The 22,594-nt window shown below is 39.1% G+C and overlaps 1 protein-coding gene across 3 annotated transcripts in view; it reads right to left on the bottom strand.

Moving 5' to 3' along the window:
- Positions 1 to 1,357: 1,357 nt before the first annotated feature.
- CLINT1 (clathrin interactor 1) overlaps positions 1,358 to 22,594 on the bottom strand; it is a 77,577-nt gene continuing 56,340 nt past the window's right edge. For 2 of the 3 annotated variants that reach the window (XM_038772019.1, XM_038772020.1), the window contains exons 8-12: positions 22,201 to 22,276; positions 13,015 to 13,092; positions 7,906 to 8,198; positions 3,698 to 3,902; positions 1,358 to 3,110 (exon numbers count right to left, since the gene is read on the bottom strand). In XM_038772019.1, the coding sequence (XP_038627947.1) occupies positions 2,764 to 3,110; positions 3,698 to 3,902; positions 7,906 to 8,198; positions 13,015 to 13,092; positions 22,201 to 22,276 (999 nt within the window). In that variant the 3' untranslated portion in view covers positions 1,358 to 2,763. The remainder of the gene's footprint in view (positions 3,111 to 3,697; positions 3,903 to 7,905; positions 8,199 to 13,014; positions 13,093 to 22,200; positions 22,277 to 22,594) is intronic. The other variant, XM_038772021.1, reaches the window with a different exon arrangement.

Raw genomic sequence — 22,594 nt, 5'->3', positions numbered from 1 at the left:
CAACTGCTCACTGTAGGAAGCTAATCAATAAAGTAAAAGCTGGGAATCACAGAATTTTAACACACAGAAGGAAGCTCAAAAAAAGTACAATTTTATTTCAAGAGATCTATCCCTTCATCAATCAATGGTATTTATTGAACCCCTACTGGGTGCAGAACACTAAACTAAGTGCTTTGTGAGACTACAATAAAAATTAGTGGACATAATCCTTCCCCTCAGTAAAATGGTCTACATAGATGTAAGTGTCAAAGGGGGTTGTAAGTACTTAAATACTTGGGTGGTGTGGAAATGATGGAAGGAAGTTGGGGAATCCAAATGGGAAGATTGGAAATTATTCAGGGAATGGCTCCTGGAGGAGATGTAATTTCAGAAAGGCTTTGAGGACAGGGGTAGCTGTGGCCTGTTGAATGTGAAGAGTGTTAGGCAGCACAGAGGGTATATGAGCAAGTGGTCAGTATTGGAAGAAATGAGGTTTCGAAGTTACATATTCTTTATTGGATAAGAATTGAGCTCTTCGATTATTTTTCTGATGTTTTAATTCTAGTTTAATTCTACTGTCAGAAACAGTTTTCTTTTAACGCTAATCAGAAGTAATCAGTGGTATTTGAGCACTTACTGTGTGCAGAGCATTATATTGGGAACTTGGGAGAGTACAATACCATAAATCACAGTACTAAGACCATTAAACCGCAATCAGTCACTAAAACCAGATCTTTCTTGGTAAACAATTCTGAAGTGAATGCAGATGGGGATATCCATTTTCCTGGTTTTCCTCAAAGTAGTTTGATTTCAGTTTTTTTAACTTAAGAATCAGAGTACACTTATTCTTGCAACTCTGTACAGTTCAAAAGTTATAAGGTGATACCTGTCAATCTACCTAAAAATAACCCAAATTTGGGATTTTGTGTTTTAGGGTTTCCAAAGCAAAAGAGATGATTTCTACTGATCAGACACTAGAGCTCAGCTTGATTACTCTGAAGTAACAACACTTGAAAGCTCCTATTCTTTGAAACTAATTTAAACACATTGAATTGTTGAAAGATTAAAAACCGCAGTCAGCTAATTACACTCTCTCTCATCTCTTATTCAGCAAATGAATCACTTTTCATTACCACTTAGCTGAAGTACATGAATTTCTGCCTAATTAGAAATGTTGTAGATGGAGCATTAGCAAGACTGGAGCAGGTCAGGGTATCTTTGCTGCTTCATTTTTAATTCCTACCAGAAGAGTCTGATGGGATAGGATGGAGAGAAGAAGTCATTAAACAATTTTAAATTATTTATAAAAATTACTTTGCCCAAATTATAATTATTTTTTCTCCAAACGGCTTCAAACGTCAAATAGAATCAAAGAAAAAGCGGTTCAACATTGATTTTAATGAACATTTTAATGTTATGTATAACAGAACATTATGAATACAATGGAAACAAAGTTTGATCAATTTAATAAAAAAGAAATCCGACAGAGGGGAGGTAATAATTTGATACCTATATTATAGTGTTTATTTTCAATAATATTCCCAGCTTGTGAGTGAAACAATGCATTTTACACTCCAAACTCTAGAATCATGATTCTCATATGATCTTAATGCAGAATTACAGCAAGAAAACAAAAACATTAATTTCCTTTATTTCCATTAAATCAATAAAATATTTGACTGCTACAGGTCTCCTTTAGTAATATATATATATATACATGCATGTATATATATATATATATATATATATTCAACACCTCTTTATTGGATCCACGGCTGCTAATATCATATTTACACCAAAAAGAAATCAACAAGTATTGTATAAAATCTAAAAAACCAACACTGTTGGGTTTAATCCTTTATAATTAACTTATAAGACAGTAATGGTTTTACCTTTTCTTCTTAGACACCCCAATTTTTAAATAAATATTTTTGCTTGTTTTGACTGCTGATGACTCTGTAAACCAGTGGCTACAGGGATGAACATGGTAAGAAGTCTTGCCAGTTAATCAATGCAAATGACAAAGAATGACTGTTAAAAACAAAACATTGAAGGTTTTTTTTTTTCCTGAAAGGAAACCATACAGCAGCCCTGGATAAAGAATTTCTCCCAGTTCTTCATTTGATGTTAACTATAGTAGTGGAAGTGGGAAGAGAACCCATACCTATCACCGATTTCTCGAAGAGGTTTTGTTACAATAAAAATTTGGACAGTATAGCAGTGACTGGAACATTAGCAAAAGTATATACATTCCAGGTACCTTTGATTTAGCCATAATCACATATGTAAGTAAGCCTTTTGGACAAAAATAGATATTTTTATAAAAAACTGATCATTTGACTTAAGCGACTTCCAGCATGGGCTTGGAGTGGTAGTAAAAGGGAATGGACTGAATACATGACAAGGCAATTCGGGGACAGAAAAATCAAGTTCCTCGGGGGAAAAAAAGTATAAAATTAGAGAGCCAAACAGACTTGCTCCATACGAGTCTAGCATTCCCACAAATTATGGTGTTAAATTGGTTCCTAAAAGCTTTAATGGTGTCACGACGAAATACGGCCTGGTCTCGTTGGAGAAAGGGGAGCCTACAGCCTCATCTGAAGTGCTTCAAGCCTGCTGAATGGGAATACTAGGTCCTTTTTACAAAATAGCCTTTTTTTGGTTCTTTCTGCAAGTTCATTTTAAATAATAGATAAAAAGAAAAGGGCACCGATCTGCATTTTCCACCCCATCCCTCCTATCTGCGCAGCTAAAAATCCTTCATTCCATATGATTCTTTATCATCTATTTGCTAAAGTTGGCAAAATTTGCAAAGGCATCTTGCTTAGGCTGCACAGTTCCAGAAATCATGGCTATATTGGACATTCCCATGCCCACTGTGCCTGTCAAACCTAGCCCGGGAGCTGGCATCCCCATGTTCACATTCATTCCCATTATGCCCTGGTTCATCATGGGAGTGCTCCCAAGAGAGGTCATGCCCATTGTGCCAGTCATTACATTAGACATTCCCACGGACACGGGTCCAGCCAGCAACGGGCTGGTTTGCGATCGGACAGGCACCATGCTCGGCTGGGCGCTTAAGTTCACGGCTCCAAAACTCTGAGTCATCACATTCATCGGTTGTTGCATATCTGGAAGAAAAACAAAAAGCTTTTGCTTTAGGTAGACGTTTTTCACAAGCAAATAACAAAGGGATGCACTTAGAAAAAAAAAATTATACAAGGGCTAATCAGGTCGTTTTGTGAAGGACAGGCAACTACAATGATTCTCCCCCACTCTAGAGTGTGAGCTCACTGTGGGCAGGGATTATCACTCTTTATTTCTGTATTGTACCTTCCCAAACACTTAGTACAGTGCTCTGCACCCAGTAAGTGCTTAACAAGTACGACTGAATGAATGCTTTGTGGCTTGCTAGCCCCCTGCTTCAGCTGCAAGCCCCCTGCCTCAAGTCAAAGGTCAGCAGGAGGCCAGCATGTTGGGAGTTATCTAAACACAGAATCTGTTCTAAGCACAGCAGAAATTAGTAAACCACGAGGCATAAATAATAATGATGTTTCTTGACAGAATCTGAAGCCAAATTTGAAGAAGAATATTTCCACAATGTAATAAGAGGCTTTACAATTCATGACATTGAAAGTAATCACGGTCTTGGCAAGAAGAGAGTCAACTAATGTATTAATTCAAGGTGAAGGTAGAAGGATTGGTTTTAATCACTTACTTTGCTGTTGAATCATTGTGTTAAGCGATGGTTGCTGGGGTTTTGAAGGCTGCATACCGGGTACTAAGTTGTCTAGGCTGATGTTTACACTGGGGTCAGACCAAGTGGATGGCAGGGTTTTGCTGATGGATTTCTGGACCATATCTGTATTCTGATTATAAAGAGGATTAGGCTTCTGCAGCACTGTGTTAACATTTTGCAAAGGCTGAAAGAAAGAAAAATGTTCTAAAAGTGACACCTCTGTTCTTTTAAAATACACTTATCGATTCTTCATGCATAAAGGAAAATAGGTAATTCCCCCCTGAAAACTATCCTAAAATGAACCAGGTGGCTTTGTGACTAGACTTTCATTATACACCCTATTTAAATCATGTTGGGGCCTAAAATAGTACTATCTCCTTTTTGGTAACGCCCCATACAAGAGCCATGAAAGAAGCAGCATGCGTAGTGGATACAGCACGGGCCGGGGAACCAGGTCATGGATTCTAATTCCAACTCCACCACTTGTGTGCTGGGTGACCTTGGGCAAGCCACTTAAGTTCTCTGTGCCTCAGTTACTTCATCTGTAAAATGGGGATTAAGACTGTGAGCCCCACGTGGGACAATCTGATTACCTTGAGCCCGCTGTTGGGTAGGGACCGTCTCCTTTGTTGCCAACTTGTACTTCCCAAGCGCTTAGTACAGTGCTCTGCACACAGTAAGCGCTCAATAAATACGATTGAATGAATGAATGAATCACAGTGCTTGGCACATAGTAAGCTCTTAAATACCATAATTATTATTGTTATTATTATTATTATTATTACAGTGCCAGGCACATATTAAGTGCTTAACAAATACCATCATTATTATCTGAACATGTCTTTAATTTACTGATTTTTTTTCTTCACAACTTTTTCAGGTAACAAACTTCATGTATTTACTACTAACTGTGTTTAAAAAAAATCACCCCTTAAGGATTTTGAATAATGACAGTATTTGTTAAGCGCTTACTAAGTCCCAGGCACTCTTATAGCATTGGAGTAAATACAAGGTAACAGGCTGTCCCACGTGGGCTCATAGTCTTAATCCCCAATTTACAGATCAGGGACTGAGGCACAGAGAAGTGGCCCAAAGTCACAGGGCTGATAAGTGGCAGAGCTGGAATTAGAACCCATGACCTCTGACTCCCAAGCTTCAATCATGTTCCTTCCAATCAATGTTTTTTGTTTCTAGACTGAAAAATTCGATTTTTTTTTTTTTTGGCTGTTGTTCAATCACACAATGGTATTTCTTGAGCGCTTTTTAAGTGCAGAAAACTGAATTTAAGCGCTTGGAGGAGTACAACACAACAGACACGTTCCCTGCCAACAATGAGCTTACAGTCTAGATGGGGAGACAAATATTGTCTATCCTTCATATGAAAGCTGCTCCAACATACTGATCCTTTTTCAGTTGCCCCACTTTGAACATTTTCTAGGTTATATTCTTCCTCAAATGTCAGGACCGGAATTGCATGTTGTATCCTAGGGGCAGAGGCCCTTTGTTTATACAGTGATAAACTTTTGACTTTTTTTGGCTCATCTTTTTCTTGATGATGCCTAGAAAGATGTTGGCCTTTCTGGACTTTTCCACACAAACTAATTATTTAAGCAATCAAAAATATCAAGCCAAGAGGCAGAACACTGGGTTGGAATGATAGCTGGGATCTCAGCCAAGTGACAAAAATTCTGTTCTAAAAACTTCCAGATCTTTTTTTCTAAATTGTGAGCCCAACATCATGTGCATAGACAATTTAGCTTATTTTTCCCTAGGTGCAAATGACTGCCACTTTTTGTCTACTCATGTCGTCCACACCTCAAAACCCTCCAAAGACTACCCATTTTCCATACAAATTATGCAGAAACTATGACTTCAAGGCTCTCCACCAGTTGTCTCCATCCTGCACATCAGTACTACTCTCCAGCCTCCTCAACAGCTTTAGCTCCTCCAATACTCATCTTCTAATTCTACCTTACTCTCTACTTTCCTGCTTCCACCACCTTGCTCATGCCAGTTTCCCTGCCGGGAACTCTCTTCCCACATTAAATATGCCAAATCTTCTTAAAATCTCATCTTTGCCGAGTAGCCTCCCACAGTTAATCCCAGAACCCTTTGTGGCACTGACCCAATAGTCATCCTTGGTAATACTTATATGTATATTCAGTTGTATTTATTTAGCTATTTCATCCAGACATATTGTACCACTATTATATCCTTTTTCTTCCTCCTGGTCCCCCATATTGTACCACTATTATATCCTCCTTCTTCCTCCTGGTCCCCCTATTTTAAAATTATGCCTGTCTCCCCTTTTAGACTGAAAACCCCTCAAGGGCAGGAACTGTTTGTGGTTTCTGTTATGCTTTACTAAATGCCTCGTTCAGTGCTCTAAGAATGCCATTGTTTCACTTTACTCATTTATCCTCATCAGCACAATTCACCACACAGAAGAATTTATGGTCAATTTGTGCACGACCTTTTTCAGATCACATATTTAAACAAAGCTGATCTCCATCCAGAAAAGTTGTTCTTTAGCCCTACGAGTAAACACTTAGAACAGTGCTCTGCACACAGTACTCCAACCCCACTTGATGACTGATTTCTAATCTTTCATCCAGTTTTCTCTCCCTGAAAAAACATTCTCTCCACCTCCTTAGTTGCTTTAAAGCCTTTGGTGTGGAATTCTGTCAAAGGTTTATTTAAAATGTACAGATATTTAACTTCTTCTCCAGTTTGGGCTTCAGAGGCTGTAGTTATGGCTTCTCTGAAACAATGAATTCTTATTCTGCTGGCCAACTATTCTTGCCCTGGAAGCAGGTGCTCGAGGAGGTAGGAATACTTTGGGCTCTTGCTTCAACTGAACTCACCTGCCTAGCCCTTCTCTTGTCCTATATAGACATGATTTAGTATGACCAGTTTTTATATCCTGGTTTATTACGAACCCCTTCGAAAGATAGATTAGTGTAGCCTGACTTTACCTTACAGAAATCATTCCTCATTCCCCCACCAGATTACATTTTATTAGTTTTGGTATCCCTTGCTAAATACTCTCCTGCTTCTTGTACGGTCCACCCAACTTCCTGTTTGCATGATTCTTTATGGCTTTTCTTGTTCTCGGATGAGCTTTCCACTTTTGAAAAATTAATTTATTTGGGCTAAGACCCTCTTTATTTTGAGGGTTTAGAATGAAGACTTTCATTACTCAATTTCATCAATAAATGAATCAACTAATCGATCAATTTCATTATTTCCTTTTTGTTGTTGCTTGGTGGCATACTTCTTATCTGGACTATAAGGATTGTACATTTCAAATCTTAGATCTTTTAGATGGTTATTTGTTTTTAAGCAATAAGCCATTTCATTTCCAAATGGGCTAGCCTACCATCTGAAAGAACATCCTCTATATGCTGAAATCGTCCAGTATAAACACAAGGAAGTGCAAGCTTGGGAGCTGGGTTACCAACCAGAAACTATCTAGCACAGTAATTTCTACATGAACAGTACAGTTAGCAATGCGAAATGATGTACAAATCTTATATCATCTTTAGGGGTTTGTATCTCAGAGGTAACAGAACATGATATGATTCTTAGTTCCTAGTGATTCTTTTTCTTAAGTGAATAGTGGATACAGCTTTGCTTCAAATTTTTTACTATAAAAGACAGACAATATACATAATAATAATAATAATAATAATAATGGCATTTATTAAGTGCTTACTATGTGCAAAGCACTGTTCTAAGCGCAGGGGAGGTTACAAGGTGATCAGGTTGTCCCACGGGGGGGCTCACAGTCTTAATCCCCATTTTACAGATGAGGCCCAGAGACGTGAAGTGACTTGCCCAAAGTCACACAGCTGACAATTGGCAGAGCTGGGATTTGAACCCATGACCTCTGACTCCAAAGCCCGGGCTCTTTTCCACTGAGCCACGCTGCTTCTCTTGAGGACATGAGGACAACAGACTAAATCATTTACGAGCTGTAGTGAAGTCTTTAATTTTAATTACAAAAGGCAAACTATTCTTAAATCCCCACCATCTGATTTAGTGCTACTCACCCTGCAGACACTGAAAAACTATTCATGGATGATGACGATGAGGACTGTGAAACCACAAACACAAAGGATGGTACATGACCTCATGAACTGGCAAAGGGTCCTTGAGGAAGAAGGACACAAATGAAGGGCACTTACCTGTGATCTCGACATGGGCAGACCAAGGCCCACAATGTCAGTGCTCATCATAGCAAAATTCATACTTTGGGATGAGGTCATAGTTGCCTGAGAGGATCCTATCAAATCAAAAATATCAGAAGAATTGGAGGCAGCCGGAGGCTGCCCAAGAATTGGCTGTGCACTACTGAAGAGTTCTACAGCTGGATGCCCCTGGCCACTAAAAAGCTCTCCAGTGGAAGCAGCCGGGTTAGGAGAGGCTTGATTGAAGGCACTCCAGTCACCAAAGTCTCCATTGCCACTTGCTGCTATTCCTGGGAGAGAGTGAAGAAAAAGGTAAGAGACTTTCCGGAAGGGAAAGAACAAATTCACCACTCGGAGCTGAAACAAATTAGAACTGATTTGTGTCCATCCAGATTAACATCTGAGGTACAATTTCCATCTGGACACCTTTCTTTCTAATGAATATTCCACAACTTTAACTAGGTAGCGAAGGGAAAAAAAAAAAAGAGAAATAAAACCCTCAAATACAGATTCGGTGGATATGACACATGAACTAAGCAGATCTCCTCAAGCTAAATTTAGCACGTCTAGAGTGCTTCTAGCTTGACAATAATGATGTAAACTGAGATTCTGTCAAAAGCCACAGGGAATTTAAGCTCCAAATCATTTTGGCTTTTTGTTAGGAGCCCTGTATTTGTCAATAAAAATTCAGATGTGACACACAGGAACAAATGATATTACATAACCATTATGATGTGAACTCAATTTTACAACTCAGCAGGAAACATAGGAAGCCAAGCTACTTACAATGTCAAAAATCACCTAACACCAAAAACAACCTTGAAAGATAAGCAAGAAACTAAAAAAATCATGACAATATCAGGTGAATTTCTAGAAAATCTACTTAACCGGCTACCACCCTCTAACTGTAGGGTTCCTCAAGGCTCAGTTCTGGGTTCCCTTCTAATCTCCACCTACACCCAGTCCCTTGGAGAATTTATTTCGCTCTCACTACCATCTCTAAGCAGATGATTTCCCAATCTACCTCCCCAGCCCTGGCATCTCTTTTTATCTGCAGGCTCGCATTTCCTCTTACCTTCAAGACATCTTTACATGGATGGCCCACCAACACCTCAAGCTTAACATGTCCAAAACAGAACTTATCTTCCTATCCACCTGTCTTCCCCATCACCGCAGAAAACACTACTATCATTCCTGTTTTGCAAGCCCTTAACCTTAGTATTAACTTCGATTCATCTATCACATTCAATATGTCACCAAATCCTTGCTGGTTCTACCTTCAAAACATCTCCAGAATCCATGCCTTCCTCTCCATCCAAATTATGACCTCAGTGATCCAAGCATTTAACATATCCTGTTTTGGATTACTGCATCAGCCTCCTTGTAGGCCTCCCTGCCTTTCCCCTCTCCAGTCTGTACTTCCTTCTTCTTCCCAGATTATTTTTTCCGAAAACCCATTCAGTATATACCTCCTCACTCTTAGAAAACCTCCAGTGGTTGTCCACCCAACTCGGGATCAAAGAGAAACCCCTTGCCATTGGCTTTGAGGCACTCAATCAGCTCTCCTCTTCCTATTTCACTTACTACCTACTTCCTAATCTCCTACTACAACTCAACACACTTCACTCCTCTAATGCCAGCCCATTTGCCAACCCCCTGCCCACATCCCCAGTGCTCTGCACACAGTAAGCACTCAATAAATACGACTGATGATCCTCTGTCTTACCTGGACCTTCCTCTTCATAACTGTCAGACTACCTCTCTCTCCCTATTTTCAAAGCTAAATGTGTTAAAAATCACATCTTTTCCTACAGGCTTTCCCTAAGCCCTCCTTTCCCGTAACCACCCTCTCCTCTGCCTCGCCTTTGTGTTCACATCTGCGTCCCTTAAGCACTCGATATTCATCCCACCCACAGCCCCACAACATTTATATATACACACTTACATTTTGTCATTTCCCCTTTCTGTCATTTATTTTAATGCCTATCTTCCCCTCTACGCCGTACGCTCCTCGAGTGGCAGGGTTCACGTTTATCTAATCCAACATACGGTATTTTCCCAAAGCGCTTAATATAGTGCTCTGTACAAAGAGCTTAATAAACATCCTTACTTGATCACATTTTGGGGGTGCACTGGGGAGAAATGCCTAGACCCCACCCCCTGGTAAAAAGTGGGTCCTAAATGCCTCTAGCTAGCCTACCGCCCTAGCTTATAAGTAGAAGGCAGCCTAAAAATTGCTACCCCTTGGAGGCGACCATGGAATAAGTTAAAATGGGAGAAGGAAAAAGAAAAAGAACTAGAATTCAAGGTCAGAGATGAATGGTGGAGGGAGGAAAGAGATGGAGAGAGTGAAAGAAGAGAAATAAAGTAGAGGGCGAGGCAAGGTAAGAGCAGGAAAAGAGGTGGTGGGGGGTGAGGGAAGCAGGTGGTTGGCAGAGAATGAGTCAAGAAAGGAGGGAGAAGGATGCCTCAAATTCTTCCCTTTCTGAAAAAGCTCTGCTGGACTTGCTCAATGGTTCCTTTCCCTAGAGATTATATAACATGCATGCCTCTGGGAAATGTAGTGTCTTGGCAGCTAGCACTGAAGCAATGTTACCGACATCTCCCTTAGTCCTTACGGTCCTTAGTTTTGCCTCAAATAAAGGTCCAAACACTTCTAAACCATGCTCTGCCAATCATTCAATACGCGTCATTTATTGAATGCTTTCTGTGTGCAGATCACAGTATTATGCGCTTGGGAGAGTAACTATAACAGAGCTGGTAAGATGTTCCCTGCCCAAAACGAGCTTACAGTCTGGTGGGGGGAGACACACATTAATATCAATGAATAATTTATAATAAATAATTTATGAGTGAAAGGGAAAAACTAAAAGGCTGAGAGAAAAAATGTGGGCAGAAGCAAAGAGGGAGAAATGAGATACACAGACAAGGTAGAAATACCGGGAGAGAGGGAAGAAAGGTGAAAAATGGAGAATACTAAATTTTCATAAATGTTTCATGGGCATCAGCTGGTTCAAACATTCCTGCCAACTAAGAAATATCAGAACCGTGTGACTACCTAAATGCATATGTCAATCATTTTACTCACATCCATTAACAAATATGTAGTTTAGTTAAAAGAGAGACATTCATTTACAGAACCCAAGAAATAATTGCAATTTAATGTCAAAGTGGGCTAATCATTATTTTAGAGACTTATTACTTTTCTGCATTGAATTCCCTTACAAAAGAATTGTACTGGAGTACTTGGATACCGCATATTAAAATTTAAACGCACTTAAGGTATTTCTGATAAGAAAATGAAGAAATGTACTGATAGTGTACATCTCAACAAGGAACGTGAAGGATAAAAAGCTGTTGCCCCCTTTTAAAAATCCTCAAAGATTATTAAATAATCAAGGGAGTAAGAGATGTCTAGGGGGCTTGTTCTGCAATGATGAACCATTTTTGCATCAGTCTCAGCCCCTTGCATAATATTAATCAAATTAGATTATTCATGTTCAGGCACATAGAGAGATGCACCTTTTAGATTATATAAACAAATCCAAATTATCTGCATAGAAGTTGGCTTCACACATGCAAAGCTTGGCACACACTAAGTCCTTAATAAATGCCATTATCACTGTTAGCGTGTTTCCCTATTTGAATCGAGTCAAATACGGTATTTTAACTTTTGGCTTTCTGGACCCAAATTTCCATATGAAAAACATTTCAGAGACAATGTCAGGAGCTCTAAATGTTTTATGGATCGATTAACAGATGTTTCACAGAAGCCACTTAAATTAACTTTAGGATTTTACCATACCAAAAACAGGAATCTCCCACTCCCCTACTAAAACTACATATTTTATTGAAGGAAAACTATAATTCATCTGAACTTAAGAGTAATAAGTATATCTCCAGCTGAAACACCCATTTATAATATTTTATAGAATAAGGCTCTGTATAATTCAGTTTGCCCTATAAAAATACCTTCTCTTCCCTCAAAATATAGGGACCTTTATTGCTGGCTCTGAACTCTCATCTCTGTATATCTCTCCTTGTCTAGGATGGCTAGATTTGAAAAATGAAAAAGAGACCCAGATGCACTTGAGGGGGATTTGGGGGACATTGTGAGGAAGAGAGAGAATAGAATAATCCTGAAAAATAGGATAGAGTACCAGAAAACTCAAAGTAGCTCACAAATGTTTAAAAAAACATGGAATATGCATGTGACAGTATTCGTCACTGTGACCAACATAAAATTAAACCCCATTTCCTTCCCAAAGAGAATGCATTCAGACAGTGCAGAAGGATTCTGACTGTCTAGGTTTGCACTAAACAATTATAGGGGATGACTAATATTCTTTTCTCTACCTCTGCAGAGGAGAGATTGGGACATTGTGCTTTTTCCAAAATACCTTTTTTGGGATATTCAGCAAAAACGTCAAAAGGAATAATTTTCAGTGTTGACACTTTCGGTGTACTGTATGAATGTTTACATTCTTTTCCTAACACAATTTAGATGTACTAAGGGGATTCTTTGAGCCATCAAATAAGTTCCACTTTTAATTTCCATTTAGGGACTAAAGGAAATTGTTAAACTATTTTAAGGCTATGCCCGCATTAGGAAGTCATCTCCCATTTAAAGTGCTAGAAGATTCAACTGTCATTTTCGACATCTAAATTAGGAACTGATTTTAAACATGACAGACAGTCCACACCAATCTTAAAAAAAAAATTACCAAGTTTTGCCTCCAGGAATAGGAATCCTACTAGCAATTAACCCAAAATATACACTACAATGCTTCTGCTAAAATGTAACTTTTAATCTATCACTAACATACTATTCATTCCATTTCAGAATTGCCACAACTCTCTACAGTATATTTTTGTTCTCTGCAGGTATACCACTGTGACTTGACTCGATCTTTTACTGGCACAAACAATCTGATTTGTGACTTTTAATGTCTGATCTTAAAGGATCCCCCACAAAGGGATGCCATAAAGGAGGAAAAGTGCAAAAGCAGGTGGTATGTTATTTTTTTTTTCCTAATGAGAGTCCCTTGAACATAGCACTGGACCTCCTCAAAAATAAAAAAAAATTTTTAAAAAAGCTCACCATACCTTGTGATGAAGGGAAATGTGTTGAGGCAGCTGCTGAGCTAAAGTCAGCAAATCCTCCGAACGGATCGGATGATCCACCTAGAAATTGAAGAGAGAGGGAAATTACAGTGCTCTTATAGGGCCATGAAATCAAGAACCAGCAATTCCAAAGCAATTTTTATTAAACTTAATTCCCACCCCTTCCAAGTCTCATTTCCTGCATTTGAAAACCAAGGAAACCTAATGCCTATTATTATAACAATGGTTCCTTTAAGGATGTGCAGCAATATCATATGCCACCCAATGACAAATTATGCCATTACCATAGTGAAAGCCATCAACTTATTTCATTTTGAAAATCATAGAGCAGCAATACTGTTTAGCAAGGTGATCATTGTCTAAACTTGAAATATTACTAACTGAAATTAAACTTAACAGGCTAATGGGGCTCAAAAGCCAATTAAAACAAACAACGTCGGAGACCCAAGCCGAATTCTCTACTGAGATCTGATGATGGTGCTTACCCTGAAAAATTAGGATTTGCATTTATCCTTATATTTTACTATTGCAAGGATGGATTCTAGCACCGCGTTAATTTTTAAAGGTTAGGTTTCTCAAGCAAGAGTAATTTTCAAACCAGGCCTCTGCAAGGGTGTGGACAACAATTTTGAAAATCTTAGTTTTAAAATATCACCAAACAGCACAGAGAGACTAGGATTAGTCTACTGACATATTGTTTCAGAGAGACTAGAATTAGCCTACTGATATATTGTTTCAACTGAGAGGATTACTCCTGCAGCTGTTATTCTTAAATATTATTTTGATCATTTCCACGTCTATCAGGTTATGTGGACAATCATTACTCCCAAACAGTGATGCTTATTTATTTTTGTTTGTCCTTTAAGATTTCACCTACCAGCAGTTACAACCTTAAAAGCAGCAGCAGTTCAATTATTGTGCTTTTAGTGTTATGCGTACATTATATAGGTTACATCACAGCTGCTCAGTCTGCAGTGCTTAGAAACTAGCCAGGTGGGACTGGAACATCTGTGCTGCACTCAAACACCACGAGGGACAGTTTTCAACATCTGGTGCCATTTCTGAATTGTCTTATCGCTGCAAGACATTCTGCCCCATCTGCTTCACTCTACTGGGTTAATTAAACTAAAGCTATCTCCCTTTTTAATAAATAGCTAGCAATAATAAAAGGAACAATTTAGATTTGGTTATGTGTGTACTTGTATCCTTCTCAATGTAATTTTATTATAGTCAATATCAGAAAAGCATTTTTTTCCCCCTAAGGGAATCAATCAATCAATCAATCGTATTTATTGAGCGCTTACTGTGTGCAGAGCACTGTAGTAAGCACTTAGGATGTACAAGCTGGCAACATATAGAGACAGTCTATAGAGCCCAACAGTGGGCTCACAGTCTAGAAGGGGAAGACAGAGAACAAAACCAAACATACTAACAAAATAAAATAAATAGAATAGATAGGTACAAGTAAAATAAATAGAGTAATAAATATGTACAAACATATATACAGGTGCTGTGGGTAAGGGAAGGAGGTAAGATGTGGGGGATGGAGAGATGGAATGCCATCTAACAACTACCAGTACAGAAAACAATGAAGTAAAGAAAGATGGGACATTCTTGTTCTTTACTTTCTTTCCTCATAGGGGCAATTTAAATTTGTTTTCCCTTCTAAAAATACAGATTGAATTAAATTTTGTAACTCATGCTCTAACAGCACACCAAAAACTTTCAAAGAGTTTTTTTTATTTTTCTAGAATAAAGAGTACCTATCCCGGATGGTAACACAAGGGTTAAAATTAACTTTTGCTTATTATGAATGCATAATAATGATAGTTATTCAATTAGTCTAAATTTTGAAAGCTGGAGAATGGTTTGCCATGTTTCTTGCCTTAGCTTAAACACAACGTAGTAATTTATTTACTTGCCAAATAATCTGTTAAAGATCAGCCACTCCATCCTGGGGAGAGTTATGGTCAGACTTCATAAAAAGAGCATCAATATAATAGGCTGTGGTCTGCCTTGATACTAGAGACTGTAGATTAAATTCCACTCAAAAAGATTTCCAAGTTATCTACTATTCAGACTTTATACTTCTTTTACCAAAAACATCAATTTATCCTGGTGTTTCTTCTTGACTACCTAGGATTTTTAATACTATATTAAGTTTCCATTTCAAAATGATTGGATTGTTCAGTGAGATATTAGTGGAACCTAGGCTGAAATTCAAAGAGCCCTTTAGCCCAGAATTTAAAGTTCTTGCTTCCTGATGTAAGTAATATTTCAGTATCCCCTACACCCATTACATCTCAGTCTTGAGGTTTAACTTCAGCAACTTCAACTCAAAGTGTGTTTCTTGTTAAGGTCTTTTCAATCAATTAGTTGTATTTATTGAGTGCTTACTATGTGCAGAGCACTGTTCTAAGCCCTCAGGAGAGTTCAATACAAGAGAGTTGGCAGAAATGTTCCCTGCCCACAAAGAACTTACAAGCAGAAGGGTCTGGCATCCATTTTACAGTATAATTTATGCCAATCGAGAGCCACACATTCGAGAGTGGACAATACCTCCTAATTTCTTAACAGAGATGTTAAAAAGCCTTGCTTGATACAGGATATTCTCCTACAGCCTGTGCAGAAAGGCTCTAATAGTCCATCACCAGTAAGCTGCATGTGAAAGCTAGTTTTAAACTTCTCAACATGAGCCATCCTTTAAGATTCCCTCATGAGCTCTGTCATTATAAATGAACCATTTCCATCTGCCTTCTCAGGGCAGGAAAGAGGTTATTTACAATCGCCAGCTGGTAACATGTATCTTTTTCACAGAACTGCTGTAGAAAGGAAAATTATAGCCAAACTAGGGGTTGTTAAAATAAAGAAGGGATAATTTCTTTCAAAAAGAGAATCACACATGTGCACCAAAACTGATGGAGAGAGAGAGAGAAAATATATATATTTTGAACTCATCTATTTCACCACCGACCTCTCCCTCTCACCTTGCCTCTGGAATGTCCTCCCTCTACATATCACACAAACAATTACTCTATCTACCTTTAAAGCCTTATTGAAGTACATCTCCAACAGACCTTCCCTGATTAAGCCCTCATTTCCTCTTCTCCCACTTCCTTCTGTGTTGCCATTGCCCTTGGATTTGCTCCCTTTATTCACCCTTTCCTCAGTCCCACAGGACACGTACATATCTGTAATGTATTTAATGTCCCTGTCCCCTTCTAGTCTGTAAGCTGCCTGTGGGCAAGAAATATGTCTACCAACTCTTATACCCTCCCAAGCGCTTATTACAGTGCTTTGCAGACAGTAACAGCTAAATATGATTGACTGTACTTTAATATGCAATATGGAAAATACTATGCTTTTAATTCATTTCAAACACTTAGTTTGAATAACTAGCTTAAGCCATAGCTGCTATAGACAGATTTAGAAAACTGCTATCTATAGACTTGGAATGGAAATTCATACTCAGATTTTTGAAAATTTGACTTTAAAATTAATTTTAATTATAGCATGAGGAGGGGAGGAGGAGGAGGAGAAAGTGACTATGGGGAAATCCATTTTAGAAATCTAAAGGAATGGTTGAGAGAGCCAGGAAGACAAAGGATCAGCAGGGTGAACTCCCAAGGAAAGAATTATGGAGGGCACACCAACAAAGGAGTTGCTAAGGGAAGTACAGCAGTGGACTCAGGGGATGAGAACTGCTGTGCTCTTCCTGGGGTTCAGTTTGGAATTCCAGATCAGAAGGATATAATCATTCCTGATTAGTTTTAACATTCTATTAATATAACTACTATTCAAACCTTTAGTTTCCGCCATCCTTCAACAAATCCCAGTTACCTGTTTATGCCCAAAGTGGGTGCCTATGTAATCCATGTGCGTAAATCCTATTTGTTATATGTATATATGTTTGTACATATTTATTACTCTATTTATTTATTTATTTTACTTGTACATATCTATTCTATTTATTTTATTTTGTTAGTATGTTTGGTTTTGTTCTCTGTCTCCCCCTTTTAGACTGTGAGCCCAATGTTGGGTAGGGACTGTCTCTATATGTTGCCAATTTGTACTTCCCAAGCACTTAGTACAGTGCTCTGCACATAGTAAGCGCTCAATAAATATGATTGATTGATTGATTGATTCAGAGGCTTGCTAACCCAGGAAGGAGTGGAGTGTTGGACATTCTTCCAACTTCAGCAGCCAGTCTTTAGGCTAGCAAGGTGTTGCCTAGCTGCTTCTCGTACCTTTTCCAGGTTCCCAATTTGAGTCCCAGGATAGTGCCTGCAAACAACTGGGACAGTTTCAGAGTGCACTACTGTGAACTCCATGAAGGTCTCTACCCTGACTATTAGCTCTCTGTCGGCAGTAGGATCCTGGCGATATATCCCAGGGTCCAACCATAAAGGCCTGGAAGCATCATAGGCATTAATGTTCTAAAACAAAAACTTAAATTCCTATGGTGCTAGAAATGACTACTGGAATTCTAATTAAAGGAATCATATTACACAATTCAGAACTGCACAGTTGTTCCTCACTGATGTTTTAAAAAAATCACATTAAAATCCTTAAAACAAATATAAAAAATATTGCTCACAGAAGTCATCTTGAAACTTCTTGAATATGCAAATGCATACCCTCTTTAGAAAACTTCCCACGGTGGCCAATAGTAAAGTTTGAGATTGTTTTAACTCAATGGAGTACTTTACAATATTTTTACCATGTATGTTTCTGAAGATGCCAGCAAGAAGTAAAAATAAAAAACCATAAAACCACGAATACTTTCTCAGAGTTTCATTTGTGAGCCGCACAGTTGCCTTATCTACTTAACTTCACAGTTCATGCCTATATTGCTTTGCAAGATGGCACCAGTAAGTGTAGATCCATCTGGTAAATGGCACTCAAATGGCCTACCAAACAGTACTGTTACATCTTCTCATTCCTAGATGTGACACATTTAATCTTGAACTGCAATTTTTGTTCCACTGGTGGAATTGGCAATGTTTGGTACATTTTAAAACCACTCAAACTACTACATTTTTCTACTGAAAGTACATTTTTCTTCTGATTACTTCTGCTGTTGGAAAGTTGGCTTGCTAAAGCAAATAACTAAAATACAATCTTTTGAAATGATTTTTAGACAATTAGGTACACTGAAATAAATGTCGAGGCCCAGGCCCTTGTAAATTTCATTCAGACTTTATACCTTTATGAATGTATAATTTCTTTCCCGTCTTCCTTTAGATTGTAAGATCCCTGAGGGTAGAGGCTACATCTCCTATTGTGCTCAGCAAGTCTTAATACAATGCTCTGCAAAATGTAGATGCTCAATAAATATGACTGATTTATTATGGCTGCTCTGTCAGATCCTGCTACATTAATACTGACTGTTGCTTCTTATTTAATTAGTCAAACTTCTGTTTGCACATGAGAAAGTACGCAGATTTTTCTTGCTCTCTAAAAGAGGCAAGCTGGTGCTTAATAATTCTCTCTGTTCAAAGAAATCTTGATAAGTGAGTGGGGAATAAAAGTTAATCACTTTCCTGACCTTCCCAGTTAATTTTTCTGATTGCTCTATTACAAAACACACTGCAACTGCACTGAAAGTCTTAAATATTTCATGTTGGATAGTCCAAAGTAGTTGAATATATAACATTCTATATCTGTATTGCATATAACTTCAATTTAACTATTTTAGAGTTCTATGCCTCAGACGATTCAGATTAACAATAGTTTAAAGATAGGATAGTTGAATGGCTAAATCACAAAAGTTCTCCACAGGCCCACTTAAGTCAAACCTAACAGTACGAAATCCTTGTCTTTACAGTACTAATTGTATCTCGCTAAATTGTTTGCTGATAGCAATTAACTACTGGTACGTTACTGTCATGATTTAGTATAGGGAAATCACATACCATCGGGTTGAAAAACAGTGGGTTTAAATCAAGCAGAAAGGACAATTTTGACACTGGATTGTGTTACGTGAACAGTGCCACTGTCTCTCAAAATCTCATCCTGTAGACATCTGCCTTACTGCCTAGGACTTTGCTCATTGATTCATTCAATCGTATTTATTGAATGCGTACTGTGTGCAGAGCACTGTACTAAGCGCTTGGGAAGTACAAGTTGGTAACATATAGAGACGGTCCCTACCCAGTAGTGGGCTCACAGTCTAGAAGGGGGAGACAGACAACAAAACAACACATATTAACAAAATAAAATAAATAGAATAGTAAATACGTACAAATAGAGTAAAATCTGTACAGGTGCTGTGGGGAGGGGAAGGAAGTAGGGCAGGGGGGGATGGGGAGGTGGGGAAGAGGAAGGAGAGGGCTCAGTCTGGGAAGGCCTCCTGGAGGAGGTGAGCTCTCAGTAGCTCTTTGTTGAGATCATAATGATACTAATAATGATGACTGAATAATAATAATGATAATAATGATGATAGTAATAGCGCTTACTATGTACCAGGCACTGTTCTAAGCGCTGATGTAGATACAAGGTAATCAGGCTGGCCCATGTGGAGCTCACAATCTTAATCCCCATTTTACAGATAAGGTAACTGAGGCCCAGAGAAGTGAAGTGGCCTGCCCAAGGTCACACAGCAGACAAGTGTCAGAAGCGGGATTAAAACCCACGTCCTCTGACTCCCAAGCCCGGGCTCTTTCCACTAAACCAGGCTGCTTCTCATGATGATGAAATATGGCTTAGGGAAGACAAGAAGTTTAAAATGTTTTGGGTCAATTAAATGCCTGCATTGGCCCACTGACCTGGAACTAATCATAAAGAAATCCCAAAATTATGTTTTTGCTTAAATCCTCCACATTGTTGGTTTGGTGCTTACATTTAGTTGGCTCCATGACCATTTAAATCACAAATGACTTGTTTTTAAGGAAACGGCTTGTACCTTGCAAGCATGGTTTGTGCATGGATTTCAATTAAACGTAGCACATGTAGTAACACGTAGTACGTGTGCTACGTACTTGGGAGAGAACAATGAAGTTAGAAGATCTCAACCCTTGACCAAAATGAGTTTCAAAATCTCACTGGTAAAACCAATGAAATAATTTACAAATAGGAAAAAGTACCTAATAATAATAATAATAATAATAATAATAATAATAATAATAATAATAAGGGCATCTGTTAAGTGCTTACCATGTGTGAAGCATTGTTCTAAGTGCTGGGGGGGATACGAGGTGATCAGGTTGTCGCACGTGGGGCTCACAGTCTAAATCCCCATTTTACAGAACAGGAGACTGAGGCCCTGAGATGTTAAGTGACTTGCCCAAAGTCACACAGCTGACAAGTGGCGGAGCCAGGATTAGAACCCATGACCTCTGGCTCCCAAGCCCGTGCTCTTTCCACTGAGCCACGCTGCTTCTCTGCTTCAAAGACAAGCACTAAGCAAATAATGTAGAAAAATGTAATGACCTGGATTCAGAAGGACCCCGAAAATGAGGAGAACGCTAATGTGGCAGATTTGAAGTGGGATGATGCTTCACAGAATCAGCCACATAGAGCTGATGGGTGAAGCCACTGAGTGGATACATTTTAAGAGGGAGTAGTACACGGAAAATAGTAAGGGACTTACAGTATAGGTTTGAGGGATGCTCACAGTTGGGGGAAGAGGCAAAGGAGGAGCCTGCAAGAGAGATTAAGAAAGAGTGGCCAGAAGTGGGAGGAAAACCGTATTAGAACTGTATTGGTGAGACCAAGATTAGGAAGTGCTTTCAGGATGAGGGAGCAGTCTACAGTAAGCACCTGAGATCAAACAGGGTTAGGACTGAGAAGACCATTAGTTTTGGCAAGGAAGAAGTCATTGGTGACCTTGGAGGGTGCAATCACAATTGAGGGAAGGGGGCAGAAACCTAATTGTAGTGGGTCAAAATGGGTGTATACAGAGAGTAACTGATCAGTCAAAAGGAGTTTGCACACAGGAGTTTGGCCAGGAACGGGAACAGAGAAATAAGGTGATAGCTAGAGGTGTAGTGGAACAAAAAAGCTTTTTTTAGTATGGGTGAGACTTCACTACATTTGAAGGAGAGGGAGAGACCACTAGGAAGTGAATGACAATGGACAGGGAAAAAAGAAGAATTGGAACAAGTGCTTATAGAATATGAGAGGGACGGAGGCACAGGTAGAGGGAATGACTTTGAAAGGAGGTGGGAGACCTCGAGAGATGTTTGGGAAGGGGCAGAAGGGAACTTGGGGGGAGAGTGGGCTCATGCCTAATCAATCGTATTTATTGAGCGCTTACTGTGTGCAGAGCACTGTACTAAGCGCTTGGGAAGTACAAGTTGGCAACATATTGAGACAGTCCCTACCCAGCAGTGGGCTCACAGTCTAATGGTTTTAATTTTAATAAAGTAGTTGATGAGGTCACTGGGTGCAAGGGAGGAGGAGTCTCTGAGGGCTGCAGGAGGAAGTTAAAGGATTGGAATATTGGTGGGGGCAATGGGCATAGGAATCTATTTTTTATGATACTTGTTAAGTGCTTACTATGTACCAAGCACTGTTTTAAGCACTGGGGTAGACTCAAGTTAGTCAGGTTGGACACAGTCCCTGTCCCACACAGGGCTCACACTCTTTTACAGATGAGGTCACTGAGGCACAGGGAAATGAAGTGACCCACCCAAGGTCACACAGCAGATATGTGGTGGAGCTAAAACTAGAGCCCATGACCTTCTGACTTCCATGCCCGTGCTCTATCCACTAAGCCAAAGAGCATCTCCTATGAGGGAGAGGAAATGTAATGGTAGGGTGGATCTTCAGCACTCCACTGAAGATCCAGAGCTTAGTACAGTGCCTGGCACACAGTAAGCGCTTAACAAATACCATAATTATTATTATATCCCTATCTCCTCTTCATCTAACAGCCACAACACTGGTTCAAGCACTCCAGCTTGACTCCTGCATTAGCCTCCTTGCTGACCTCCCTGATTGCAGTCTCTTCCCTTTCTAGTCCACACTTCTCTGCTACCCAGAATGCTTTTTAAAAATGTAGTTCTTACTTACTTCCCATTCCTCAAAAACTCCAATTGTTGACCACCCCCCACCACATCAAGGAGAAACTTCACTTCTGTCTTTGAAACACTCAAACAGCTCTATAAATCCAATTTTAATCCCTTAAACATTGTGGACGTTGGATTTGAAAAACAGTAACTTTACCTGTAGGTTGGCTATTGCCATCAAACAACAGATCGACCAGGTCACCAGATGATTTGCTCCCAGGCACTGCTGAAACCTAAAAAGAGATCCACAAATTATAAACTTTATGATATTGCAATACTGCTATGACCTTTGAAAGTAACCTTCCACCCTTTCAAAATGTGGAACGGGTCACATATTTTTCAAACACTTTTAAATACATGGACAAACAGGTACGCTAGCACCAGCACTGGCAGCGTTTTAAAGTTTGGGCATCTTTGAAAATGAAGGCCAGCTACTATAAACATATACAATGTTGTTGGACACATCCACAGAGCAGAAGACAAAAGGAGAGCTCAGGGAAGTGAGTGGAGCACATTCAGAGAGCTCCCTAAGGAGCTGTGGTTGTGTGCAG

This window comes from Tachyglossus aculeatus, chromosome X1 (genome assembly GCF_015852505.1).
Source record: "Tachyglossus aculeatus isolate mTacAcu1 chromosome X1, mTacAcu1.pri, whole genome shotgun sequence".
NCBI lineage: Eukaryota > Metazoa > Chordata > Mammalia > Monotremata > Tachyglossidae > Tachyglossus > Tachyglossus aculeatus.
The sequence above is the reverse complement of the archived record's forward strand: the minus strand, read 5'-3'. Positions and strand labels throughout refer to the sequence as shown.